At 50.1% G+C, this 27,667-nt stretch overlaps 3 protein-coding genes and 1 long non-coding RNA gene across 5 annotated transcripts; 1 reads left to right on the top strand and 3 right to left on the bottom strand.

Moving 5' to 3' along the window:
* Positions 1–3,432: 3,432 nt before the first annotated feature.
* HOXA1 (homeobox A1) lies at positions 3,433–5,246 on the bottom strand. Its single transcript, XM_013127840.3, has 2 exons — positions 4,553–5,246; positions 3,433–4,128 (listed from the first exon to the last, which is right to left on the bottom strand). Exons 1-2 carry the CDS (start codon positions 5,169–5,171, stop codon positions 3,770–3,772), a joined length of 978 nt encoding a protein of 325 aa, XP_012983294.2. The 5' UTR covers positions 5,172–5,246; the 3' UTR covers positions 3,433–3,769.
* Positions 5,247–5,478: 232 nt separating this feature from the next.
* LOC117436781 (uncharacterized) lies at positions 5,479–9,087 on the top strand. The gene is made up of 2 exons (XR_004550115.1): positions 5,479–5,585; positions 8,930–9,087. It is a non-coding gene; the product is annotated as an uncharacterized lncRNA (long non-coding RNA).
* Positions 9,088–9,616: 529 nt separating this feature from the next.
* Positions 9,617–12,083, bottom strand: HOXA2 (homeobox A2). Its single transcript, XM_034062937.1, has 2 exons — positions 11,330–12,083; positions 9,617–10,645 (listed from the first exon to the last, which is right to left on the bottom strand). The coding sequence occupies exons 1-2, from the start codon at positions 11,709–11,711 to the stop codon at positions 9,900–9,902; spliced, it is 1,128 nt and encodes a 375-aa protein (XP_033918828.1). The 5' UTR covers positions 11,712–12,083; the 3' UTR covers positions 9,617–9,899.
* Positions 12,084–16,529: 4,446 nt separating this feature from the next.
* HOXA3 (homeobox A3) lies at positions 16,530–27,256 on the bottom strand. 2 transcript variants are annotated; one of them, XM_031045005.2, is made up of 3 exons: positions 27,192–27,256; positions 19,254–19,845; positions 16,530–17,814 (listed from the first exon to the last, which is right to left on the bottom strand). In XM_031045005.2, the coding sequence occupies exons 2-3, from the start codon at positions 19,726–19,728 to the stop codon at positions 17,042–17,044; spliced, it is 1,248 nt and encodes a 415-aa protein (XP_030900865.1). In that variant the 5' UTR covers positions 19,729–19,845; positions 27,192–27,256; the 3' UTR covers positions 16,530–17,041. The 2 variants fall into 2 exon arrangements, with proteins under 2 accessions (XP_030900865.1, XP_005144484.1); XM_005144427.3 differs by lacking the exon at positions 27,192–27,256 and adding an exon at positions 22,665–22,722.
* Between the last annotated feature and the right edge of the window lie 411 nt (positions 27,257–27,667).

The raw sequence follows: 27,667 nt of genomic DNA, 5'->3' as shown, positions 1-27,667 counted from the left end.
GTCCCCCGACAATTCTTCGCTGGGAGTGGGATGAGAAGCAATTTGCTTGTGGAAACCCGCTCGAGTCTATAGCCCAAACGTGAGCTGCCATTAGAGTGGTACTAATAAATCCCTATTAAGCATGCATTTATGCAGTGATTGCGTGAACTTTGGCCTTTGAAGAGTCCCTGCAATTAGCAGCGACTTCCATCGCGCTTTGCCCAGCTTTCCCTCTACCCTTTTTTCCATCAAGGATGGAGAGGGGACTACGGCCCCGCCAGCGCCTCCCACAGCCACCCCCGTCTCTGCCGCGGGGTGCTCCAAGCATTTCCCCCGTTTGCCTCTGGACCCCTCCGTGTAAATGAGGATCCCTTGAGGTGGGATGTTTCCCGCACCCCCGGTATCTCTCGCCTGGAATACCAGCCTTTATATAGGAGTCGGCTGCCGCACGGGCACGGAGAAGAAGCTGGGGCTTTGTCGTCTCCGCAAAAGAGCGGAAAGTGGTTAAAATTTAGTAAAATCGGCTGGGCAAAAATTAGTGGAAAGTTGCCACTGCCGGGGAGACAGCGAGAGAGAGAGGGATGAGTCTAATTGTCGCCTTTACCAAGGCTGTGAGATTAACTATTGGGATTTATTCTAGAGTGACCCACCACCGAATTCATTTCTGCTTGAACTTTCGGTGAACCTGAGATTAAAGAGGGGAGAGCAGCTAAGCAGTTTGTTGTTAGCTGCCTTTTCAACAGCCCTTTCAGACTGAGTAAATATTGATCGGTTTCAATCTGATTGCCCCAGAGGAAAACACCAAAGCATCTCAATAGCCTCCAAAAGTAAACTTTAAAGGTGAACAGCAAAAATGGCCTTAAATATGATAGGAAGATGCTAAACTCCGTTAGACATTTATATGCGGTTTGGGTTGGAGTTTCCTTGGCTTGTTTTGGGGTTTTTTCCCTTTCTGAAGGGTTTGGGTTTGGTTTTGGTTTTTATTTTTTGGTACTCCTGAGAGTCTAGAGAGAAAAATTAAAATACATTTTGAAAGGTATGAAAACAAAAGGATCCCTTCGATCCGAAGAGTAAATTAGTGTCTACATCAGGCCAAAGCACGCTGTGATTTTTATTTATTTATTTAGCGATATCTTCGTGGTAGAAACTCCAAGGTAGGTATTTTCATTTTTCTTTCCCACACTCCCCGTCCCGAAAGGATGATAGTACCGAAATAATAATACAGCTAACAAAGTAAGTCAGGATAGGGAAATTTGGGGTGACAGTCTGAAATCGATCAGGACTGCGAAAAAAAAGATAACCTGGGTTTGGGCTTGGAAGGACAAGGGATTGTTTGCCAATGAATCGCTCACCTCAAGATTGACGCTCTGACAAGTGTCTTGTCTCTCGCATTTAGGTTATAATTTATGGCAGCTCTTTTTAACGCATTAAGTCAACACCCGGGGAGCCGGGTTGCAGATCCGGATTCCAGCAATGTTTAGATCCAGATTTCGATATTTAAATGCCCTCATTGGCATGCAAATGTCACTTTAACACATCCAAGTCTCTGGAAGAAAGACATCTGTTTTGCTTTGTGGCTTTACACTAATAAACAAAAGGTAAAGTATATGGTAGTCGGGGAAATTAAAGAAATAGGGACATCGGCGGGAGCCTTTGGAGACAGCCCTGCTCCTTTGCAGATAGCTCAGCTCTTGATATGGCCGCGCCTTGCAAATCAGGGCTTGTCTCTTTTGACACGGAAGTGAAGAAAAATTCGTTGCCTCTCTGCGGATCCCGCAAAGCAAATCCTGCGTGTGCAGCCCGGCCCCGGGAGAAGCCAGGGAGCACCCAACCCTCCGCAGCTAGGCCACAGGAAGGAGATAATACGTATGTTTGCACTGAAACTCAAGAGGCATCAGTGACTTGAAAGACACCCCCCTGTCCAGTTGTGCATTTCTCTGGTCCCTCCTGCCACCTGCTCGCTCTCCACACATGCTCCCCCGACGCGACCCGGCCCGCTATCCACTTGATATCCCTTGGAAATCTAATTATATTTACCTGTTAAAACGTAATTTTGACCCCCTCTCAAAAAAAAAAAAAAAAAGTGGTGGTGGTGAATAGGCCAGGATTAGCAACACAAGCACTCTGCCAAGCACCTGAGAGACATCTCCCAGCTTGGCACCCAGCAGCCACCATGTTTGGGAGCCTGAGATAGGGCAACAGGAAGGAGAAGCTGGATCAGCTCAGGGCCCAAGCTAATTGAATGTGCAGCCCTTGGCGAGGGGCCTGAGATGTGAGGAAAGACTGGCCGAAGACAGTTTCTGCTTTTGAAGGGTGCTCTGTTTACATAAGTGTCAGCATCCATCCCGAGGTGAAAAGGTTAGCACTTGACCCAGGAAGTTCTCGTGTTTGTGCTTCAGAAATAGAACAGGATCATAAATTCCTCCCAGTTATGGAGGAGGAGAGGAGGGCCTGATATTTCCTAAAAATATTGTTATTTGAGCATAGGAAAGGAATAAGCTTTGTGTTATGAGTAAGGCTGGGCAGCCAGAGTTCTGATCCTGGCAAAACAACTCATGAGGAGTTACACTGGGAGAGACTTTTCTTCCCTTTCCCCCTTGGAAAGGCCCCAGCAGTAAAAAATAAGGGAAACCAAAGTTCTGAGCCCATCCTGTGACTCAGCGCTGACGTCACGCAGAGGTAGGCATACAAGGGCTACCTGAAAGTGGAATATATTTATTACAGACGTTATAAGGACCCGTAAATCTTGCCCTGGCTTCCATCACTGGCAGAATTCCAGAGCTTTTCATGATTGTACAGAAAATCAGAAGGACATTTCACTCACACACGACAACTGATAGAACTCAGTGTACCCGCAGTACAGCAAAGCACGGTGCATCATGCAATGGTCTGGACACCAATCACAGAAATTATACATTCATTTGGCCATTCGTCACATTCACAAGTAGGTTGAAAAGACATCGAGTCAAAAGTAAGGTTAATAGGAAACTAGGAAGAGATGAGGTCTTTTGGGAAGTTATACCCTTTGGTTGAGCGTAATCCAGCAGAGCTTTGGGGAAGAGGGGGCAAGCACATCGGGTAAGGTTTACAAAACCTAGTGCAATTGAAGCCTTGTTTGTCACATTTAAAGAAATAGCGCTACTCTTTTTTGTTTTGAGGTATCTGCTTGAGCTTAAGACGTTTACTTGATACGGTCGTCAGCTTTACCAATATAAAAGTGGATCCAGTTTGGCGAATGCGCTCACCCTGCTTAACCTGATAATCGAAACGTCATTTCTAGAAAAATCTGTAAAAAGATAAATCTCTCGGACAAAGTATTTACAAGCAACAAACTCATAGACACGAACAAAGAATACATTAAATTAAGGGGATGAAAGTCCTAATAGTCGTGTAAACACTTGCAATAGTGCATCTCTTCATGAGGTTATGTACCCTAGATAACCTGTCTGCCACTTCAGGAAACTCGGAGGACCGTCTTTGCCGTAGAGGAGGGAGACTCGTGTGCCAACACAGATCCTCCAGCAGAAAAAGTTTGGGACGGTTGCCGGGATTGGGGGGAGAAAAACCCCCGGGAGCCGGATGATGGGAGGTGAGCGTGCGGCGGAGCCGGTACCCCCGGGACCCGGCTGCGTGGGAAAGGGGAACTGCGTGGGGGAAGGGGGAGCCAGGACCTCTCAGGGACAGTGACCGACCAAGGGACCAACCGGGAGACCGACATAACGGCGGTGAAAGGAAGAGAGCTGCGCTGGCGGGGCCCTCTCGTCGGACGGCCGTCGAGGCGCGGCGGGTCTCAGTTGGAGGCAGCGAGCGTGTCCGAGGCGGCGGAAGAGGCAGGCGAGGCAGTGCAGGGCGAGGAGCAGGACTTCTCCGACGACTCCTCTGCCTTCTCCTCGCAGCCCGTGGGGGTGGCGGGGGAGATGGGCAGAAGCCCCTCTTTCTCCCTTTTCTTTTGCTTCATCCGCCGGTTCTGGAACCAGATCTTCACCTGTGTTTCGTTGAGCTGGAGGGAGGCAGCGATTTCTACCCGCCTGGCCCTGGTCAGGTACTTGTTGAAATGAAACTCTTTCTCCAGCTCGGTGAGCTGCTTGGTAGTGAAGTTAGTTCTGACTGTGTTGGGCTGCCCCACGAAGCCGTATTCTCCAGCTTTGCCTGCGAGAGGACATTCAACGGTAAGTAAGCGCGAATGATTTATAGGAGACGTAATCAATATGTCCACACCGGCTAAGTGATAGGGAGCAAGAACTTCTTAGGATAAGGGGGAAGCCCCGGCAGGGTGAGTGATGGAGTGCTAGGTGCTAAACCGGAGTCAGCCTCTAGTGTCAGAGGAAACTTGATAAGTGGTTTATGAATTACAAGAAATATGACCGCGGAGAGGCGGAGAGGGGGAGTAGAAAATAAGCGGCGCTGGCTGCCAGCGCCGTGGGCGGACGGCAGCGGCTGCTCCCAGAGGTGCGGGCCGCCCCACCTGTCCGGTACCCCGCGGGTACCGAGCCGTTTCCCCCGCACCCACGGCCGAGAGAAGGAGAGAAGGAGAGGAGTGGCCCCCGCCCCGGCCCTCCAGCAGGCCACTGACCTGTTTTGGGTGGGTTTCTTTTCACTTTCATCCAGTCGAAGGTTTGCGCCGGTGGCAAGGTCTCAGCGGAGGGGGAGCGGGCGTTTTCCCGGTGGCCGGCGTGGAGGGGAGACAGGGCATGGTTGTAGGTGCTCAGGGACAGGCTCTGCTGCTCCTGGCCGTAGGGGGGAGGCACGTACTGAGCGGGCCCCCCGGCGTAGCCCTGGTGCGGGTGCTGCGCGGCAGCAGAGGACGAGGAGATGCTCCCCGAGTACACTGCCGGGGCGCAGGGGGGGAAGCCGCCGCCCATCTCCGCGTCCTGCCCCAGGGGGTATGGGCCGTATGCCGGTCCGAAGCCCTGCGCGCCGTAGGTCGGGCCACAGCCGGGATGCGCGTAGGACACCCCCAGGCCGCCGTGGTGCTGGTAGGCGGCAGGCTGGGCCGGGGGGTGGTGATGATGGTGGCGGTGGGGGCTGATGGGCACCCCGCGGCCGGGGAGGAAGCGGTCCTCCCCGCTGCAGCTGCCGGCGCTGACGGCGCAAGGCTGGAAAGTTGTAATTCCGTGGTCAGGGTGGTAGGCGCGGGCGGCGCAGCCCCCCGCCTCTCCACCGAGGACGGGGTACTCGAGGAAAGAGCTCATCCTCGCTGCGTCCCTCTGTCACGCCGCCACCGGGTCTTCAGCGTCCGGCGGGGCCGCGCCAACTTTCCCACTTCCTCCATGGGGCCGGCAGGAAAATGACACGAAGGTACAGGCAGCGGGCAGGCACGTGGGGGGCGGCAGCCAATGGCTGCGGCGCCTGCGGGACTTTCCCGGCTCCTGCCGCTGATAGATCGCCGCGTCGAGGGCATTTAAAAGCCGAGCGCTCCGACGGCGCGGCACGGAACGGCACCGCGGGGTAGGGAGGCGGCGGCCACCCCCCGAGGGGCTGAGGGGGGCCGGGCTGGGCTGTCGCCCCGCCACCACCGGGGTCCCTCCCGCCGGCTGAGAGGGGAAGGCAAGAGAGATACGGAGGCTGCGCCCGGCCCGCGGAGCCCACCGGCCGTCCCCTCCAGGGTGAGTGCTACTGTAGCCAGGGTGCCCCTGCACATCCCCTGCTGTGGGCGCTGTCAGGCTGGCGCTGGGCACCTCCGCCGCACATCCCCTCCCCCCTCCCATCTCTCGACAGGGGCCATGGGGGTGGGGGGGCTGCTGAATCCGCGGTACGCGTCGAGATGCTGGGGAGGAGGTCGGCTGGGACAGCGCTGGGAGCATCAGCCCTGGAGACGAGGATGGGGATGGAACTGTGGATGGGATGTGGAGTGCTATGGGAACGAAGAATGAGAATGGAGATAGGGACGGGGCTGAGGATAAGGCGAAGAATAGGAATAGGGCCGAGGATATGGATGAGGATTAGATGGGATTGAAGATGGGATGGGGATGGGGCTGAGGGATGTTGCTGGTCCTGCCCCGCCGCAGTCCCAGCGCGACACCAAGCCAAGAGTTAAAGGGGCTTGTCCAGCCGCATCACCAGGCGGCCGCGGACATTAACATGGAAATGAGCCGCTTTTGGGACTGACGGCCATTGTGCGCTCCCGGGCCTACCGGCCTCTCCCTCGCTTGTATCCTTGCTCCCCCCCACCCCTGCAGGGATCCCCGCAGCAGCCCGGGGCTCGGGTAGGGGAGGAAGAGCAGGGGCAGGGGGACGGATGTTTGGGCGGGGGCCCGCGGACTCCGCAGCCCATCTGCTGGGACCCCGCAGTGCCACTGCGGCCCACCCTGGGACCGGGAGGGGGGGAGGCTGCCCGGAGTGCCTCGGGCTGCTCGGGAGGCGGCCCGGAGCATTGGTAGAGGGCGGCGGGAGGTGCAGGGCCCACCTCCCCGGCCCCTTTGTCCCTGCGCTCCGCCACCCGGTCCGGCATTGGCGGGAGGTGGCAGATGGCCAGTGGCAGAGGCAGCCAGTGGCAGAGGCGGCCCCTGGACCCTTGGGAACCGCGCTGAGCATCGACTCAAACCTACCCCTCCCTATCCTCACGGAAAAAATGAAAGGGTCCGTGGGCAGAGAAGGAGGGAGGGAGGTGGGATGTATTCCGTTTACGTGTGCGGAAAAGGAAAGGGGAGGCAAAGGCCGGGCATCCGTCCTTCCCGGTGCACCCAGCCTTCTGCAGGGGGACAGGGTGGCACCAACAGGCTTCAGAGAGGCGTCCTGCGAAACGTTACCCTCTGGGTTGGATGGATGGATGGATGGATGGATGGATGGATGGATGAATGGATGGATGGATGGATGGATGGATGGATGGATGGAAAGTCATGTCCCCTTCCACCAGCCCTAGGAGAGACTGTCCCCTCTGTTTCTGCAGGTGCATTTCCAGCCGGCTTCTACATCCTTCTGTTCTCACACTCAGTTCTTGCTTGGTTTGAAATCCAAAAGGCTCTTCTGCCCTGCCACCTCTCCCTGCTCATGAGCACACATACACAACCCCTCACGCTCCTCCCTCCCCCATAGACTACAACATCCTCTCCTAGGTGCAAAGCTCTCCTATCACCATTAGGTCAGCCCTTAACCTATACCACCTCCATGGCCCCTCTACTGCCAGGCAAAGTCAGAGGGCTCCTCTCTCCACGACCAGTCTACCCGTATGCCCTCAGTATTTCTGTTTGTTCTGAATTACTACGCGGGCACGGATGATTAAGAGCCCTCTGGAAAGGTTCCGTTTCTTAAACTCCAGAGGGTAGAGGACAAGAGCAATAACACTCCGGAGGCATTTATGTCATTATACTGCACCAATTTTGGCTATGGTTACAGCTATAAACACATTTATTTCATTCTTGTAAAGCAGTTGTGATAAATACTGCATAAGGCAGAGAAAAAAGGCAGGCCGTTGGGACTGTTTACTAATGAAAAGGCTGGCATCTTTTCAGTGCTTTTTCAGCCAGCCAAGGAAAAATATATTTTACTATAAATAAATATATTTTACCTGTAAATTCATCCGAATTACAGCCCTTCTCTTATAGTCTCCAGCACTCGGAAATCGTTTTCCTTCTCCCTTTTTCGTGCCATTGTCTCTTTTGTTGCATTGTCTCTCTGACGGGGCTTTGGGGGCTTGCTGCCTGTACCGTGCGTGGGGTCAACATCAGCTGCCCAGCAAGGGGGTGCTGCAGCCCCTTCCCCTTTGCCCGCCGGCCGCTCCTGCCCCTCCACTCCTCTCTGCGGCTCTGATCCGCTTTTCCTGCCCCAGGACTGGGAGTGTTCCCAGCGATTTAGGATTTTCTGTGAGACTGTGCCCCCGCTGTGGCTCCAGGGCTTACCGAGAGACTCGGAGGCGACTCCTGCTCTCTGAGTTCCCCATTTATTTCAACAGCGTTTGCGAAAAGTTAAAATCTCGTATCGCATTTTCCTTCACTTTTTTTTCCTTTCCTCCCCTCCCCCCCTCCCCCCCCCCCGTTTTTTTTTCCTTTATCGTTGCCAGAATGCAAAACTGTGGGCACAAAAGAAACCCCAAGCCCGTAAGTGCTCTTTGCTGTCCAATTTAGCCCAGTGGCAGAGGAGTTAAAATGCCGATGAGGCTGCTTGCTCTCCGCAGGGACAGGGCTGGAGCGGAGAGGAGGAGAAGAAGCAGGGCCGAGGTTTCACAGCGTCCGCTGCTCAGCCAAGCTGTTGTTTTAAAAGAGCAATAAAAATGACTTATGACTAAACGCCTTCTCACTTAATGGTTTTAGACGGGGATCCCCAGCCCCGGCAAATACGTAAGAGGATTTTTATTTGTGCATGTGTTCCTGCAATTGATCTCTTTGATGACATTCTCATTCATAGAAAGAGTTTGATTTATGACTTTCGGAAGAATTGCGTTCAGCCCTTCCAGCTATAACCCACACATTCCAGCTCCACAACGTGTTGCAGGGCTGGGAGAGAGCACTCCTCGCACAGACGGACAGCAGAGCCCCGGCCACAAACCTCACTCGCCCGTGTAATGTAATCACACGCACTCACACACACACACAGGGAGACGCGATCGCACCCGTCCGGGATCCCCCAGCCCCGGAGCGGCAGAGCCTCGTTGGCATCTGTTGCTCAGTTTTAGCCCGAAGGACGGGGCTCACCCTGCTTTTTGGAGTCCGCTGGCCGGGTGGCAGGCAGTTTGGTGGAGGTTTCTGAAAGCCCATCTTTGCTGCCGCCAGCAGAGAGGGGGGAGGCCAGAAGAAATTGCAACTTTAAAGTCAGAGTTTCTCCTTTTCGTTATCAGTCCTTTGCCCCGCAAGAAGGTTTAAACAGAAAAAAAAAATATATCTTCTGTTGTGTCCCTGCACTGCTCATCAAAAGGACGGGTGAAGGGGCTGATTTCTCCCTACGTTTTTATCCTGTGTTTCTGCCACCCTTTTGATTTTACAGGCACTAACTTCTCCATTTCCTCTCCTTCTAGGGCTGATTTCTTGGACCGCTCAGCACGTGAGAAGTAACCAAGCCCCTTCTCTGTGAGGTCTGATATTTTCTAAGATACGCTTCTTGAAACTGCTTGCTGGCTGCTAAACACTATTTCTAGAAAAACAGGACTCCCCTCCCCAAAAAAAAAAAAAAAAAGCTTTTCTTGTATGTAACAGGCTAGTTTCTGCAGGAGACGCTTATCCTACTGAGTCTCTCTTGTGTTTTCCCTGCAAGAGAAAGTGCTCGTTCATGCTTTTGTTACAGCTCAGCATTTCCAAGCTTTGTATCCTCACAGAGATAAGATGTTACATTTATACATTAAAAGGAAGAGGTCTCCATCAAAGCTGCGAATGATTTTAGTTTCTCTGGTTTCTTTTTGTTGCTTTGTTTTGTTTTGTTCTGTTCTTTATTCCGCGTGAAAACCCCTGCAATAAAGAATGTGAACCTATTTTCCCTCTCTAATAAATGTCTTAAATTGGCAAAAAGGGAAAGCTCCCAGTCAGAATGCTGAATTTTGATTATTAGTAAATTAATAGTACAAGGGATGGGAAGGAATACCCTTCATGTTATCAGTCTTGAAATAAGAAAGATGGAGGAGAAAGAAAAAAGAGGAAGCTCCTTGTAGCAAACAAGAATTTATTCTACCAAAAATACTTATGACAATGCATCCTAATGCAATACAAAAATAAAAAGAAAGTGAAGATACAAATCCTATATGATCACTTTCTTACAGACCTCATATATTGCTTTCATAAAAGGACCTAGAATGTGGCTAGGTTAGAAACGAACACAACTAAAACTTCGTAAGAAACGGCAAAATGGCATAGCAGAGGGAGGTAAAAAAACAGAAAATACTGACCAGGAAAAGGGAAGGGGGAAATAAAATAAAATTAATTAACGGGAAAAAAAGTAAAGAAGAAGAATAAGGAGGAGAAAGCAGGACCCTTGGAGAGGACGTCTTTAATTTCTCAGTAATTCAGATGTTGCAAGTCAATCGTAGTGAGTGTGTCTGTAAAAAAGTCAAAACTGTCAGCAGAAATATCTACGGGACTGTCTAGAGATCCTGGCAAACTGGGGGAAACTGCATCTGAAAGCTGTAGGCAGGAATCTGTGGAGAAAACGTTAAAGTCCTGTAAAGAAGTGACATCTAGGGCCTCAGGACTGTCATTGTTCAGGCCAGCTGCACAGTTCTGGGCCATTGTTGAGAGGCAGTTTTGAACAGTGGGTGACTGATGTTGAAAATGTTTCAGATTTTTCTCATTGCTCGTTAAAGGCGAAACGGGGAAAGTTTGGGACTCGCCATTGTGCGCATTCTGTGCCTGCTGCTGGGAGAGGGCATTCTGCTGGAAAACATAGCCTTCCCGCTCCAAGAGAGCACCGGAGACGTTGCTGAGGGCTTGCTCGAAGAGGGATTTCTCCTCCTCCTCCTCCTCCGCCGTTTTCTCGGGGTCCTCTAGGGTCTTAAATTTCCCGTCGCTGTTCTGGTTCTCCTTGCACTGAGTCTGTCTCTTGTGCTTCATCCTCCTGTTCTGGAACCAGACTTTCACTTGTCTCTCAGTCAGATCCAGCAAGGCTGCAATCTCAACCCTCCTTGGTCTACAGAGATACTTGTTGAAATGAAATTCTTTCTCTAGCTCCAAAAGCTGGGTGTTGGTGTAAGCCGTCCTCAGCCGCCTAGATCCACCGCTACCGCTATCGGGGATTTCAAGGGGGTCTGTTAAAAAAAGAAAATGAAAAACAAAAAAAGAAAACCACCACCACCACGCGCACCCCAAATCACCATCGCCAGAGCAGCGAAAGTGAACCCAGACGCACACACACACAAAACAGATAAATGAACGGGTTGAATTTCAGCACCCCAGCACATCGCATCCCGGAGGGTGGGGGGGAGGGGAAGTGCTCTCTCTACACGTATGTGTCTATATCTATATGTCCATATAGCATAAAATAGCAACTGCAACAAAATGGCCGCCTTTGGATGCAGTAAAGCCATTGTGTTGCAGTGCTGAGCGCCTGGTGCTGCGTGCCCTTCGACCACCTCTGCCAAATCACTGCATCCAACTCCCCAACCTCCCCACACCAGAGCAAACTTTATATTAGCCATACCGCAATTTATAATTAATGCATCAGCTGCTTAGCTAAGCGGGAGCAATCTATCACTCTTCATTACTGTCAAATATCCTAACTCTAAGACGGCGAGACAAGAGAGGTCAGCTCCAACTCAAATAAATCATCCCGCATTAAGCAACTTGGGGGAAAGTTTGGGTTTCCCGCTAGCCCGGCCAGCGCCATCCGCCCGCCCGCCCGCCCCTCCGCCTTGTCCCCCCGCGAAGCTGGGGGGATGCGGGGAGCCAAAAAAAGGGGCCCAGCGGGGCCGGCGGCGAGTCTTTGGACTGACCTTTGTGGCTGAGGCAGGCAGGTCCGGCGGCTGAGGCGGAGGCCGAGGCGGGCGGCAGCGAGGATCGCTTGGACGCCTTTTTCTCTTTCATCCAGGGGTACTCCGGCTGCGGCGGGGCGCCGGCAGGGCCCGGGCTGCCGCTGCGGCCGCGGGGGCTCGCCTTGGGGCGACCGCCGCCGCTGTGGCGAGGGTGGCTGCCGGGGTTCAGGCTGGGGATGGTCTGCTCGAAAGGAGGAGGAATCAGTGTCGAGTGTGAAAGCGTCGAGTTCTTGATTGATGAACTTTGAAATGTATCACCGACAGGGGGAAAAGATGTCAGGCACTCAGCAAGCGATGGCTGGCTATTGATAAAACCGATCTCTCGCTCAAATGCGAAATTCATGGCCTTCAACTGGCAGCCCCCGCGGAGAAAAAGTTCGCTCGGATTCAGGGGGCTCGGGGGGGGAAGGCCCAGGAAAAAGGAGAGAGAGGAGAAAAAAATATAGCATAGAAGATCGCTGGTGGGGTGTTTTTTTTCTAATTCACTGATTACAGCCGTATGGGGACCGTGCTACTATTAAACTATTGAATTCATGGAGACAAGGTTGAAATTGGACCGAATTGGCTGTCACATGATTGCCTCTGCCCAATGACAATTTGGGCTTTAATCAAAAGAAGCCACTGTCTGTTTGATTGATCCAAAAAAGTCGGGAAGGAACGCCTCATTGGGGGCCAGAAAGGATTTATTTACACTTTTTTTAAAGAGGGAAATGATATCTCGAATATCTATCCCCTTGGCGTCCTAATCTGAAATGATCGAGGAGGGGGGGGAGGGTGCGTGTGCGTGGATATGTTTGTGTGAGAGGCTGCGAGTGTGTGTGTGAGTGTGTGTGTGGCTGCTTGTCCTGCAGCCTGCTGCCTCCCTCGCCTCCACCCGCACACTCTTCTCTCATTGTTTGGGACTGTCAGGAAAACGCTTTGCACCTCACAAATCATTTAAGCACCTCAATCTGACGCCTTGAGTCATTAACAAAGTAATCCATTAATCTTCAAAGTTTTGACACCGCCAGGCCCCCTCATAAGAAGTTGCACCCAGACTGGACTCTGAAGCAGAGCGTCTTGATTTTTTCTTCCTAGGAAAAAATGGCACTTCCTCTAAAACTAGTTTCTTCTTCTCGACCTACTCTCGATGGGCTCCTTTTTCTTCCCGTGTGGGTTTTTTTCTTTCTTTCCTTTTATTTTTTCCCTAGTTTGTTTCTTCTTATCTTTCTTTCTTTGAGTTTTTTCTTTTTTCCCCCTTTTTTTCCTCCTTTTTATTTTTTTTCCATTTTTGGTGGCTATCGGGTGTACAGTACGGAGAACAATCGGCCGCCGGTGCTGAGCCATTGTTTAATAGGATCTTCCTCAGCAACCTTGCTTCTAGGAAAAGAGTCACATAGGCAGCAGCCCTTGTGCTTCATGACTTCCCTCTCCAGTTGGCTTCCGGGGATTGGACCGTAAAACATAGCCCTAGGAGTACCTCTCTGGGCGAGCCAAATCGCGAGTCTGAAAACGCGTCTGGCTGTTGCCTCTTTAAAAAAAAACCCAAATCCTGTGCCTTAGCTTGCAAACGATACTCCCGTCTGCTGCCATAATTTGCTTAATAACCGTAATATGCTGGCTCTGGTGAGTATTTTCGATTACCAGGAAATATACGGGCTGGTAGCGGGTTTGTTTTCACGGGGCCAGGCTGAGCGCAAATGCTGCGGGGTTGTGACTTGAGAGACGGGCACTCGCTTCCGACGCTGGGCTCTCGTCGCCGCCGCCTCCTGTCGCCCCTGCTAGGTCGAGGCAACTTCCGAATTTGGATGCTTTGGGCACAGTTTTCCGACCAGGCTGAGGGAGAGCGATGACAATGCTGGCCACAGCCACCAGCCTGATGAATCTCGCGGTCACAACCGCCCCGGGCAGCCCGGATGGGACTTGCCTTCCCTCGGAGCCGGGGGGCGCGGCGGGGTTGGGGGCGCCTGGGCCGGGAAGGGAAGGAGCTTCAGAGCCGCTCTCCGTGTCCTCCAGGAGCCAGGGACCATCGCCAGGGCGATACCGAGCCTCCTCGCTTTATTTTCGGAGCTGCCAAAAAGGGGTCAGCAACAGTCTTGGAATTTAAAAAAAAAAAAAAAAAAAAAGATGGAAGAAGAAAAAAAAAAAAAGGAAAAACAAGACCCCAAGCACTCAGCGGATCAGCCTGCGTCCAGACTGCACGAAGTGCATTTTAAAAATCGGTTTTAAGTTAATGCACCCACAAGATGTAGCATATCTGCGAAGGCATTGGAGAGAGGGGGAGGGGAGTGGCCGGGAGACTTTAAATGGGCTTTTTGGTGGTTGCTTGTTTAAATAAAATATAGAACGAGACTTGTCATTTAATCCCTCAAAAGGGATGCCTTACAAATATCGATGCTGTTGGAAAATGCAAGGGGTTTAATTTTCTTGCTTTTAGTCCAAACAAAGCTCTGGTGGTGCCTGCGCGCGATCAATCTTGGCCGCCAAAAGGTTTGACAGCTACTGGCCCTTAAGAACACATTTAAAGCTTCTTGCTCTTTCCAAGATCAAATGTGGCCGAGAAAAGAGGCAGAGCAAGAAACGCAAGTAAACAAGGAAAAAAGCTGCTTTTAAAATATGCTGGCAGAGGATTGGGCTGTTTGTGGGAAAAGTCCGGTTTTATTTTGCTTCTCAGTGCCTACCTCGGGGTCGGGCTTTTCTTTAATTTTTTTCTTTTTTTTTTCTCTCTGGAAAATATTGGGATTAACAGCAGGATGACAAAAAATAAAGAGAGAGGTTTGGACTATAACCAGGCTTTGTGAGTAAAACCTGTGTGGGTGTCTCTATTCTGCACATTTGTTTCTTGTGGTCAGTCTAATACAAAAACCACCTGGAACAAAAACCTTTGGAAAGAGGACGCGAAATTCTTGGGCAAATCGATTACTCTGCCTCCAGAAGGATCTTTTAATCGGGCGAATCTTAAATGCAAAAATACAAATTCTCATTTGCAACTTCTACTCTCCGAGGAAGCGGTTGAGTATGGTTTCTGTAAAGAAGGGGGCAAAATCGCTTGTATTTTATTTTCTTTCTACTGGGGGGGGGTTGTAAAACGCCAAATTCCTTCCTTTGGACATGTTCCTAAACATACTTCGTGGTGTTAAAGGATCCCCACATATTAAAGGATCCCCACAGTTACCGTTACCTTTTGTTGTATCTAACCTAACTGCTCCGAGGGGTGGGGGACCGGCTTGAATTTTATAATGGGCACTCATTTGAAAAGAGCAGCGTCTTGCAATGTTGCAAAAATGCTTCATTCGCCTGCAAAACAATAATCATTCATTGGTCTGTGTTGGGTAATAATCAGGTTTCAATGAAAAATATCAGACTACATAACCTTTCCTTCCACGGTTACATATCTATATACACAATAAACAGCACGGTATAAATATATTTGCAATCCCTTTCTCTGACTGAGCATGCTTTATCTATTTATGCAGAAAAGCTCTATATAGATTCATGGATGCATGACAAGGCTTCAGCATCAGGCAAGGACGGTTCTGGGAACAAGATAAAGCCCGAAGATTAATAATATTTCAGCAGGAGACCAAAATGGCGACATTTTTTTCTGTGCTTTAAAAGATACAGATGGTGAACAGCGTGCGTTATTATCTCACAGCATAGGAATATGTCTTTATAAACGTGCAGGGGTATATTTTACCTAGTCTATTAAGGTCCATTTTGATTTATCTTTCAAGTTTCGATCTAAATATTACAGACATAACGCATGAAAGAAGAAAAATCGCATTTAAACACACGCTGGCGAGTTTCTGCCTTCCACCTCGAGCCGACTCGGACAGGGGACCCCCATGGGTGCCTGTTTGGGGTCGGGACAGTCGTCCTTGTGTAATATCGTGTCCCCACACACACCGTACACACACACACACAAGCACACACATCCACACACATGCACACCCCCGCGGGAAGAGAGGGAACACAAGGCTCCCCTCCCCCACAGCTTCAGGCTGCGGTGGGAAGGGAAGCAGGCTCAGCAAACATGAAATCACCTCAAAATAAAATGAAAAATAATAATAAAATATAAATATATATATTAAAAAAAAATCCGCTTTTAAAGAAAAGGGACAAAACAGCGGCAGGAGTGAAAGGAGCTGTGTCCGGAGGTAGCTATGCTCGGCGTCCACCCCGCTTTAACAGGGGCCCTGCCACACCGCCTTTCCTCTCAGGGGCTGGGGGGCTCCGCCACCCAGCTGCCTTCCTTCCCAGCGGGCGAGCCCGGAGCCCGGCGGCCCTTCAGCACCCACGCGGGGCTTTATCTGGAGCTCTGTTCCCTTGTGCTTCACTCACAGACATGCAAACCCGGCAGGCAGGCCTGCCGGGGAGCCAGCGGAAGCTCCCCGCGCCGCAACGAGGATGGTCTCCCCCGGAGCCCCGGGGAGGGGGTGATCCACACCCGCCTGCCTTCCGCGCCGGGCGGGCACAGCGCAGAAGGCGCAGGAGGAGGCGGCAGCGAAACCCCGCTGGGAAAGGCAGAAAAAAAAAAGAAAGTTGTTTTTTTTTTTCTAAAGAAGAGGAAAAAAAAAAAAAGAAAAAAGAAGGGGAAAAAACATCCTTCTCCCTGCTTATAAAATGCTGAAAAGGCGTCGCGGAGCCCTTCGGGTGGGTGAATGGATCCTCGTGTGAGCTTACAGACGAGTTTCCCAACTCCCCACGTCATGTAGGGCTCTCCCTTCCCTTGCGCTGTGAAGAACATGTTCTTAACTCTTTATTACTCAGAATAAAAGCTTTATTTTTTTTGTTTTGCTTATTTTTTTCTTTTTTTTTTTTTCCCCCGAACGTGAGCAGCAAAGAATGTATAACTTTCAAAACAAATCTAGCCTTTGCAGCTTCACACGCTTCCCACCTAGCTGGATGTTACAAGCATAAAGTATTCAAACCATGATCTTTTTTCCCAGATTTTATTGCATCATCATCATCATCGTTATCACCATTTTTAATAAAAGGAGTTATAGTTTCCTTTCAAATGCTATTTCCAACGCTTGCCAATACGCCATCTAACATATGGCCTGGTAAATACCTCCTGAATATTCAGGGTACAGATTTTTTATATATATATAAATATGAACAAATGGGGATAAATAAAATTTTAAACACTTAGATTATTCAATGTTTGCAAAAAAAAATATAAATAAATCTGAATGTTCACCAGCATACACACATTGAAAGACTTACACGTATTAATAATTGTCCAGGGAGTCCCTGTCCAAGCGTTTTTGATGTCTTTCTTGCTATTTAAAAGAAGTGCAATAAAAAAAATTGCTTCCCCGTGGGATCAATCATGTACGAACAAATTCACATTAAGAATTCCTTTTATAGAAAATTTGTTCATATACCCTGTTTTGATAAAAGTGTAGAAGGTAAAGTATAAAGCCTCTGCATACTCCCAAAGTGAGACACAAGGCTACAGTTCAAGAAGATAAATATCCACTAGTGAAACTATAGAGCAATTCAAGCAACAAATATTGCTACGTCACATAAACTAGAAAACGCTTTTACCAAAGGAAACAAAACCAACCAAAACGAACAAAAGAAATGAGAAGGAGAGGGGAGGGCACATGGCAGGGGGAGGAGAGAGAAGGGAAGGGGTTAGTACTCTCCAAAAGCTGGGGGCTTGGTGTTCCACTTAGTGACTCCTGTCTCTTACAGATGGGTGAGTTTGGGTGCTTCCTGAATTCTTCCCTGAGAAGGATGGTGAGCAGTAAGGTCTGTGTATGTTGGGTGTGGATCACAAGGTCCATGGTGGTGATTGTTGGCCATTGGCCCAGCCCCGCTGTAGTCCATGTTGGCAGAGGGAGGAGGATGAGGGAGATGAGTTAGACCAAAGATGGAAGGCCCAGAACTGGTCATGGTCTCCACGTAGTTGCCCCCTACATAGACGGGGCTTCCCTGTATATGTGGATTCCCATAACCGTTGCCTTGAAGAGGATGAGTATCATATTCAGGTGTCACAGCTGCTGTCCCTGTGTATCTCTTTTGAGGAGGTGGGCAATTATTAAGAGGAGCGGTATACGATGCAGGGATGCCATAGGTGTTTTGATGAGGCTTGTTAAATGGTGGAGGCGACTGGGGCTCATAAGGGACACTGTTTACTAAAGAATGCATAGAGTTTAGATATCCTCCAGCAGCTGGAGGGACAGGGCTTCTGTTTGGGGACTGTCCTCCTGAAGAGGTCACCATGCCCTTGCCCTTTTGATCCTTTTTGTATTTCATTCTGCGATTCTGAAACCAGATTTTGATCTGTCTTTCCGTGAGATTGAGCAAATTAGCCATCTCTACCCTTCGTGGCCTGCAAAGGTACCTATTGAAGTGGAACTCCTTTTCCAGTTCTACCAGCTGGGCACTTGTGTAAGCTGTACGGGCTCGCTTAGAGGAGGCTTGCCCTGGAGGGCTTTTATCACCAGCACAACTCTCACCTATGTAAATCACACAAAGAACACAATCAGCACAGTGCACCCCAACACAAGAACCACAAACAGCCAACAACACCAGCACCTGGAGAATCCAGCTCTTGGACACAAGATGGGTGTGCATGTATGCAATGAGTACTCTCCCCTATGGCATGAGCTATCATGCCAAGCTATAAACCTCAACAGACCTCCTTCACCTCACTAGTAGCACTACATGACTTTTAAGAATGGCAGCATACAATGTATCTTTAGCTTTGCATAAAGGAATAGGAAAAGTTTAAGGAAACACAAGTGGAGTTTAGTAACTTTGAAGGTGAACCTATGGCTCTGCTCACATGGTGGGATCAGGGGCTTCAAGAACTAGCTGTTCTCCACTGCTGTAAAGACCTGCTGCCCCCTTTCTCTAAAAAGCCTGATCTATACACATCATCCACAGATGCCTGAAAGCTAGGTATCTACAACACATTACAACATATAAGCATTAAATTTACAGTATAGCATTTCTATCATATCTAGCATATAGCATAAACATATGGTAGTGATTGGGAAGTATAACATACATAGAAAGAACATACAGTGGCTAGGCTTGCATATAGGCACACAGACATATTTACATGTTACTGCTTTTTAATAAAACAAATATATGATGCGAAAAGCTATAAATGGTACTGTTACCAGGGCTTTAAAAAGCAGACTGGCAAAGACATTTACTAAAGTTTTGAACTCTATTTTCAGGGAACATTTAAGGAAAAGGGAGGAAGAGGTTAATGTAAGTCCAACTCTAAGGCACTGGAGCTACAACTGGTGTTATCGATTTGGGTTTCCTCGAGTCATAAAAGTGTTAATATACACTTCCATCCCTCAAATAATATTTTATGGGCTGAAGTTCATGGCATTCTGGAATGATTTTTGTTTACCAGGCTTGTAACTTTGCCAATCAGCTTGTTAAAATAGGAAGAGGTTCTGACTGCGTGCAGGGCATTGATCCTGCCTGCATGTGATTATGAGCTATTTTATTCCTGTTACACTTCAGCAGAGATAGGTCACTGTCTTATTAATCTAAGAGCACCATGCCAACAAAGTACTTGGGACAGGCCTCTGGCTTAAGGCCTGGGCTGTTCCACACTGAGATGATTTACTAGAGGGGGGGATTATGTAAGAAATGTGATAGATGTAGGAAGGCACAAGTGGCTTAGCCATAGGAAACAAAATCACTTCAGACCCATCCTGCAAAGCTGGTAAAGCTTTGCAGGGAGTAGTTTGTTCACTGAGCTCCCCTTGTGAGTGGTGGCAACCCCTTTCCAAAAGCTTAAGGGGGTCAACTTGGAGAGGAAATATGCCTCCTCCTTTCCCTTCCTGAAGCAAAGGTGAGCAGGGCTACCCTCCCCACTGGATGGGTGGCCAACCCAGGGGTACCCAGAGAAAGTGGGGAGCATGTTTCATACCTGAACTGGAACTGCTGTTTTTCTGCTTTGTGTTTTGCCGAGACTCTTTCATCCATGGGAATATCTGTTTGGACATGGTGGGCGAGTTAAGAGCTGCGTTCTTCGTGGGGTTGGCTGGGGCAGGGTTGCTGCTGGCATTTTGGGATGGTGAGGTGGAGGATGGAGGTGGTGGAGGCTGTGCCTGCTGGGCTGGAGCTGGCTGCGGTGGGGCCTGTGGGTCTGCGAGGCCAGGGGGTTGGAGAGGCTGGCTGGGAAGGGTCCTCATGCAACTCTCACTGATGTCATTGGTCTTGTGGTGGGACACGGAGCTGCCGGGGGACTGGAGGGAGCACGCGGGGCGGTGGTACTCAGTTTCCACAAGTGATGAAGATGGAGGATATTGCTGCTGACTCGCATTATAAGTGAAACCATTTGCTCCTTGGTAGGGGTAGGCACCATAGATTGCAGAGCTGTCGTAGTAGGTCGCTTTTTGCATTTCGTTGTTTCCCAATATTTATTTCGCAAACTGACAGGGTCTTGACACCCTCGGAGAATAACATTGGCACCCCTCTGTCACGTGGCGCTCTTCCTCCAATGGCCTCTCCGGGCAGACCTGGGGTGTGGGGAGAGCAGAGCAGGGTGAAGAAATGGTACAAATCCATCTTACTTTCAATAGCTAAGTGACATGAAAGCCATAAAAGAAAAAGTGGTCAGCAATATTTAGCAGCATGACTTGGCCTCAGGCATAGAGCATTTCGATATAAAAGCTGCCTGGATTTACTGGCAGCTACAAATATGTGCTTTGCTGCAGCAGGATAGGGGCTTTCTAGGGTATTTTCTTTCTTCTTAAGAAACAGTGCAAGAGGGTTGATCGTTTATCACTGAGAGGATGTTTTAGTACCAGTCTCTGAGGTAAAGGTGATCGAGGAATCAGTAATGCAAAAGGGCTGGTCTGTTCATTCATTCCAGTTCTAGGATCAAACCCTCTCCTGTAACGGGCATTGTTTTATTTTCTCTCCAGGTTATGGCTTTCCATACAACTTCAAAGAAATACACGGGATTGTTCCTGTCTACATGTGCCAGGGGGCAGGAGCGGGGTGGAACGGTTTCCTCGCCAGGGATACTTAAACACCCCCATCCCAAGTGACGGACTTCGGCTTGTCTATGAAATGCTCGATGGCAAAATAAACAAAGCCAGAGCCTTCTCCCCTCTGTACCCCACCCCGAGCCGCCCAAGTCGCGCACCCCGGCAGGAACGGCTCCAGGCCGGTCCCGGAGCACGGCTGGGGCCGCCCCGCGCAGCTGCCCACCCGCTTCCCACCAGCGACTGGGGCCGGAGCCCTAGCTGCACCCAGAGCAGGGCGAAGCCCCCTCGGCCAGGCCAGCAGGGCAGGTTGGGCGCCCGGGCGGTAGTTGGTTTGGGGTTTTGTTTTCAACAGTTATTTTCAAGACACTAACTTTTCGTGGAATCAGCCAGGTCCTACCTGTTAAAACATGATGGATTGGGGAAAAAAAAAAAACACACCAGGAACCTGAAAAACCAGCGTTCATCTCCATGACCACGGCTTGAACTTTCCTTCCAACTTAGCGATAATAGGTTCTGTCTTGGAAACTGCTATGTAATTTGATGTATGAGGGTCACTTGGCTGGGGAGAGGGTGGACACAAACCCAGAGAATGCTTTTCCTGCCCAGGCGAATCTCTTTCTTCCCCCTCTTCTTTTGTCCCCCGTCCTTCTTTCTTTATGGATTTATTTTTTTCCCCCCACCAGGTTAAAGTCTACAGGTCACCTGCCCGAAAATAACCAGTTAAAGAATCTCCTGCATTCATGAGAGAGGAGACCTGTGCATAGTCTCCTCTCTAGGAGCTCTTTCCACACGCACTCACGGTGTTCTCAGAAATTAGTGTGTTCTTTACCGGCCCTCATCACTACCTTCTTGCTGACAAACAGCCACGTCTTTTCTGATCAGAAGAGCTCACGTTTCTTTTGCCACTTTCCCTGTACTTAACCAGCTGGATACTTTTCCCCCAAACATCTAACGAGGACAAATGCTTAGGGGCGAAAAACCTTACACAACACATGCACCAAACGAGCTAATTCTACGCCTTTCAAGTTATACAAGTTCTTAGAAAACAGTATTCCCTTTGTTAGATCGTAACAAAGTGAAGGTAACACACCTACAGCAGGGCGGCTACCCTGTCATTGCACTAATCAAGCTCTTTGGATGTTATTTAGCTAATAAGGCAATGGAGATCTGAAGAGCACACACAGTTTCCAGCTCCTCGCCTCTCCTTCCTGATGCTATCTAGGCCTGGTGTGATTTTTCGCAATTCCTTTGAAAGAGAGAATATAGACACCACTACCAGAGGAGAAAGAGGAAATAATGAGCCAGCAGTGATTTTACAAAGGCACCTGCCTTTCATGATCGCGACATCAAATATTTCGTCTCCCCTGCCCGCTGGGAAGTCTGCCGGTGCAGGCAGGGCAGGCAACACTGAACCGGGATGTGGGACGCGCTGCTCCCGCAGCCTCCTGCCCGCAGACAATGGGCAACCTTGCTCCGAAGGCAAAAATATTATTGAGGCTTCGGCAGCCTGCCAGCAAGAGGAGAAAAACATAGCAATAAAAAAATCATCAGCTACCGCCTTTGGCTTCCCCAAGTTAATCACTTCCTAAAAGTTCTGGAGGAGCAGGGGTAACCTGAGGAGCTCCCGACCATTCCTGGCGAAAGCGGGAATAGCGGGATTAAGAGCGACAAGAATCACTGTAATAACAGCGCCCTAACCGGAGAAGGGGGGTGGGGAGGGAGCCTGTCACCTCAGCCGGTGCCCGGGATGGGAAGAGCTCTCCTCTCCCCTCGGAGACAAAAGGCCGAGTCTCACAAACACATATGGGCCCCCAATTTTTGCAGGGCCCAGTTGATCGGCTCCATCTCTACTTGTGCAACACACCTCTCGGCCCTTCACCAACTTCTTTCCCCCCACATTCTGCCTGGAGACAGAGATGAAAACTGCTTGGGGGACACAAGTCCCCCCCCGTTTCCCCCGCACCCCGCTTAAGCTATTCCCTACCCATCTCCATCCCTTCACCTCCCCCTTCCCAAGCACACCACGTCTTTGCCCTGTAACACCCAGCCGAGCCCCAAACTCTGACTTTAGGACAAAAAAACAGGCAGCCCCCCTGAAAGATTTCCTGAAAGATAAAGACAAAGTTGAGAGAAGGAAAGGGTTGGGGGGGAGGCAGGGGGATTGGGGGGGAAGACAGGAGAGAAAGCTGCCTGAACACGAAGTGTAAGGGTATCAGTCACTGCCTGGAAGGAAGCCCCAGCTTGTGAACTCTTCTTGAACCGACATTTAAGTCTACGGTCATAAATCACTGGGACATAAACTCCGCCATTCACGACTGATAGCAGCGTATTTGTGGCCTGCTTACCTTAACTTCTGACGACTGAGGCGGAAGCCAGCATGCTCGCTCTCTCCCTCTCCCTCTCTCTCTCTCTTTTTTTTTTTTCCTTTCAAATATTTTAGAGCCGACACGACCCCAGGAGCAGGCGCTGCCTGCCCCGGCCCGGTCCCTGCGGCCGCGGGGTGGGCACCGGCTCAGCTCCTCCGCACCCGGCACCCCCCAGCCTGCCCCGCACGGGATGGGGACGGTTCCTCCAGACACCGGCCTCCCCTGCTCCCCTCCTGTTCCAGGCTGCCCACCCTGCCCCGAGCCGGTCCCCGGCGTGCAGGGCTCCCCCTGCGCGGGGCACGAAGGATGGGGGTGTTTCCCAGGGCTTCTCTGGGAAGGGAAGGAGAGAAAGGGAATGAGAAAGAGGGGTGTGGGGGGAGTGGAGTGGGTAAAAAAATAAGTAAAAAGGAGAAAGGAAAAAAAAAAGGAAGGAAGAAAGAAAGGCGGCCGCCTGGGGAAGCCTGGGACAGGGTGGGGGCTGGGAAAGGAGCGGAGGAGAGCAGCACTGAAGGAGTGCGGCCCCCCCGCACCCGGGCGTCACCGAAGTCCAGGAAAATTATGCTAATGAAGACAAACGGCGCTCACAAAGGGTCGCTCGCTCTCACCAGGCTCCGGGGGTGCTGCCGAGGGGGGGCTTGGATTTGTCCCTCTTACCGGTGGGCTTGGGGGGCGTCTGCGGAATAGCCCCTCTGCCGCTCCCCGCCTCTGGGAGCCCCTCAGAGCCCCGGCTGAGTCCCGGGGAGGGGAGCAAAGCCCGGAGAGCCGGGGCTGGGTTGGGAGAGCAAACCGAAGCCCACCAGGATCCCCGCTCTGGGCAATGCTTTCAGAGCCACGCTGGAAATCATTAGAGTTACTAATTATTAACTCATGCATGCGTGAGCGCACAGACACACAGATGTACACACAAACACCCCTCTAACTCCCTTCCCCCCCCCCCAAATATCCCCAGCTCCCGGGACGGGCACAGAGGCGCTCACACACACAGGCGCTCACACACACACACACACATACACACACATGTGCTGCACAGGCGATCCGGGTGCCCGCAGCCCGCCGTGGGGAACCGTGGGGGGCAGTCCCGCGTGGACGGGGGCCCGGCGCAGAGCAGATTCACCTCCCGCTCATCGCAGAGCTGGGAAGGGTGCTCAGCAATTCCTCCAGCGCCCTGGGTTTTTGGGGTGGTGGTGTTCACCCCCTCTTTTCCCTGCAACAGAATCACAGCAGCCACCGTGCAAACGAGAACTTAAATAAAGTTGCAGCCCCTGCCCCTCTCGCAGGCGGTAGCAGGACTGTGGGCTTCGTACATTCAGCGGAGGCTCCGGATAATGCCTAGGTGTAAATTTGACGTTACTTCGTTAATTAAGGCATTACAAATATAAGTAGTGCGGTTAAAGCACGAGGGAGCCCGGCGTCATCTAAAAGCACAAACAAAGCGAGAGGGAAGCGAGAAATAGAAAGCACTATAAGGCTGGGGTGGCCTCTTACGCATACCAATGGTTTTTGTCATTTATGGCTATGCAAGATTTATGACTTCATGCACTAAAGCTGTAAACAGAGCACTAAAACAGAAAACACTTGCTCCTTATGGCATAAGTGAGAAGGCACCACATGAAAGGGGAAGCAGGGAGCGTAGGAGGAGAGGCAGAAATCCCGCGTATGCGTTTTGCTTCAAACAACCCCTTGAATGTTGCATCGGAAGAAAAAAAAAAAGTCTTTTTAGTCAATAATCAACCCCACACTTTCTTCTGAAACTGCTGATCGGCTATTCGCCCACTTGCCCGACCAAATAGAGAGCGGCAGAGCTGCGCCCCGACGGAGCCCCCGGGCTGGAAAGGAGGATTTGGAGAGGGAAAGCGAGCCGGGGACTGCGGGAACCTGCGGCCGCCGGGGACCCGTCGGTGTGGGGAGCCTGCCGAGAGCCTGGGCCAGCTTTTCCTGGGAGCGTGTTTAAACTTGGAAGCCGACTCCAGCAGGATACTGTGACTACATGTCTGTATTTAAGAGCGGGGAAGGGGAGGTGGGGGGGGGGAGGGGGTCTTTCTAAAACTGAAGGGATTTGAAAGGGACTTTAATCGTGAGAACCAAAGTGGTTCGTAGGACTACTGAAGTGTTTTCTCCATTCGTCTTACTGCCTGCAAAGAGTATTTTGCGAGATTTGCCTATTAGCCCCGTTTCCCCACGCCCTCTCTCTCCCCAAAGAGATCATTTTAAACATGAGAAGATGATTATTTTTTTTATGTCTCCTATAATGTTGGGATAAGTGTCCCAACGCGCAGATCCCCGCTGCTTTTATCTGTGTTTCACTCCCAGGGGCCGAATATTTTCTTTCTGCTTCATTCCACGGGGAGCGATAGGGTTCATCACGGGGAGGGACCAGCGTCATTTGGGGCTGATTCCCAGGTCAAAAATTGGCTGCTTTTTCTTCTCGAAGGGTTCCACTCTGAGGGACTTCCTTTCCCCTTTTCCCCCCTCCCTTTTAATGGAATTACTTTTAGTTTCCGAATAAAATAATGCCTGTAAAGAGCTTTGTCCTTGGATGCTCCGAAATGGAAGCAGGGAGCACCATAATTCAAGACTGATTTGGGGGGATCTCTCAGTGATGAAATAGCAACGTAGGGATTTTCTGAAAAAGAGAACCAATTCTAGAAGTGGTGCCTGTCCAAGTAGTTAGAGAGTTAGAAGATTATATTAGCTGCTTTAGAGAGTGGCTGGACTATCGAAGCAAGACATGGTTATTCAGAATTGTTTCTATTCCCTAACTCTGAAGAATGGTAACGCGCTCTTTGGTATTTGCTTAGAAAACTGAGTTTATTTACACAACTCCCTGAAATCCTTCTCTCCTCCAAAACTATTCTGGCTTTCTCTTGCTCTAGAGCAGAACTGTATTATTATGAGTGTTTTAACTGGGTCAATATGCATCCGAACTGGGTCATAAATCAGAGGAAACGTTGCCAAGTAATTGAGCTGCAATTAAAGCTTGTACTTTGCTTTTGAGGTGCGTTTTGGCCCATTTCAAAACACGGCAAAGCCAACCTTGGCTTTTAGACACACAACTGGGAACGAAATAGCTCTCCTTCCCTCCCTGAAGAGGGACGCCGTGTCTGAGAAAGTACAACGTGCTTCAGTATTGTGAGAAGGGGAAAAAGCATTTTCTTGGGTCAGTTCTGCTCTGAGAGCGGCTTAAAGAGCAGGAAAGCAAGAAACCAGGCCAAACAGGTATCTGCAGAACAGGCGCGAACAGCTCCGGGGGAGGTATAACCTTTTATTTTGGTTTGTTTTCAGCGGAGTTTTTTATCATAGTTCTCTTGCCTTCCCCTCTCACTTTCTTTTTGACCCCTCAGAAGATGAGTAATTACAAGCACCTAGCGACTGGGTACCAAACACGACAGCAGGAATGGGTGAGAGGCACGGAGCGACCTGGAGGAAAGCGAACCCCAGGGCTCCGACCTTCCCCAAGCCAGGACACACGGGGGAAATGTGGTTTTTTTCTGTAGCATTTTGCCCTCCTTGGCTAGTCAAGTGGTCTTCGATTTTCGAAATGTAGAGTGCATTCTTTATATATAGCTACACGCACGTATTTATAAATGTATGCAAATACTTAACATATATATCCTTAATTATTTATATATCTATATTTATGTAAACGAGGATATGGATGTGAAATTAGAACTAGAATATATTCTCCTAGAAGATAATTTCCAGTCTTCCCCTTTTTATTCTCTCTTTACGGATTCCCATTCAGAGAGAGGAAAAAAGAACCCCACATTTCCAAAGCCGATTTATTGTTAGAAGCCATGACTGGCTCTTGGTTCAGCTCTTTCTCACAGTGGAGAAAAAACGAGAAGCTCCCTCGGCTCTTTTGGAAATGGGAAGCTTTGCCCCAGAGCTGAGCACCCATGCAGCCCTCCGCACACGGTAGACAAAGTACCACCAAAGCATCATAAATAAAATGGCAGCGTGATCACACAGTCATCGATTTACGGAGCGGCAGCGGCCGAATAAACCCCCATAAAACAACAACCGCCACCATACTCGAGCACGACCCCGACCGAGGAACACTCCCCCCAAGTCGTGTTCTCCCACTTCCCCAAGCGCATAAATACATAAACAAACACACAAATAATATAATAAAATAGTAAAATAAAATTAAAGCAGGGGGAAACATCCAAACACGACAATAAAAGTGGCTTCCCATCTCTAGCAGGTCATAAATAATGATAAGATGGCAATGGAGGGGCTGGAGTGGAGGCAGCTGGGCATCAACAGCAGTGTGGGATCTCTATGGAGAAAAATAAATAAAGCAGCAAACTCTCCCTGCTCTGCTCCCTGTGAGGGGAGAGTTGAATATTTACCGCAGCAAATTGAAACAAAGAGGAAAGCAGCCCGACTCCGGGTGCCCACACACCCGCACGCACACACACACACGCACTCCTTCCAGCCTCCGCCACTGACCTTTGCCTCGAACAGCCATAACTCACCACAGAAATGAACAATCAACGGAAATACCTTAAAATAAAATCCATCCTTTCTAACGAAGCATTTCGTCCTCTCGGCTCGACAATAACCTTTCCATAAGGAACGAAAGCTGTCAGTGAAATGGCCAGCTCTTGCGGGGACGGTGATGGGGGCAGGAGGAAAGGGAAAAAAAAAAAAAAAAAAAAAACGAATAATAGAAAGCAGTGCTTGCTCTGAACAGAAACTGGAAAAGCGTAATCGCAGACGGAGCCAGACCGGGTCTTCACTCCAAATGCCACAATAATGCGCTGTATTATGTGCTCACGTGGTCATACGTCAACTTAAATCCTTTTATTTGAAATAGGGAATCATTGAAGGAACAGGGTTTCTTAGCGCGAGCCTTTGCTTTCTAAAGCCTCAACCCAATGTGTTAAAGGAGAGTTTTTAAGGGAGGAGGGAAAAAAAAATCCAAGACATGCTGATGACTGGGAGGGGGGGAAGAGAGGTTTGGTTCTTTTTCCTCCCAC

The sequence above is a fragment of the Melopsittacus undulatus genome, chromosome 1 (assembly GCF_012275295.1).
Source record: "Melopsittacus undulatus isolate bMelUnd1 chromosome 1, bMelUnd1.mat.Z, whole genome shotgun sequence".
Classification (NCBI taxonomy): Eukaryota; Metazoa; Chordata; class Aves; order Psittaciformes; family Psittaculidae; genus Melopsittacus; species Melopsittacus undulatus.
This window is presented reverse-complemented; position numbering and strand designations above follow the sequence as displayed.

What these genes read in the sequence shown, in the direction of transcription:
- HOXA1 (XM_013127840.3), bottom strand. Translation starts at nt 5,171, where the DNA reads ATGAGCTCTTTCCTCGAGTACCCCGTCCTCGGTGGAGAGGCGGGGGGC. An exon ending in AAGAAACCCACCCAAAACAG is followed by an intron (nt 4,129 to 4,552) that starts GTCAGTGGCCTG and finishes GTCCTCTCGCAG; the next exon opens with GCAAAGCTGGAGAATACGGC.
- HOXA2 (XM_034062937.1), bottom strand. Translation starts at nt 11,711, where the DNA reads ATGAATTTCGCATTTGAGCGAGAGATCGGTTTTATCAATAGCCAGCCA. An exon ending in TGCCTGCCTCAGCCACAAAG is followed by an intron (nt 10,646 to 11,329) that starts GTCAGTCCAAAG and finishes TTTTTTTAACAG; the next exon opens with ACCCCCTTGAAATCCCCGAT.
- HOXA3 (XM_031045005.2), bottom strand. Translation starts at nt 19,728, where the DNA reads ATGCAAAAAGCGACCTACTACGACAGCTCTGCAATCTATGGTGCCTAC. An exon ending in AAACAGCAGTTCCAGTTCAG is followed by an intron (nt 17,815 to 19,253) that starts GTATGAAACATG and finishes TGATTTACATAG; the next exon opens with GTGAGAGTTGTGCTGGTGAT.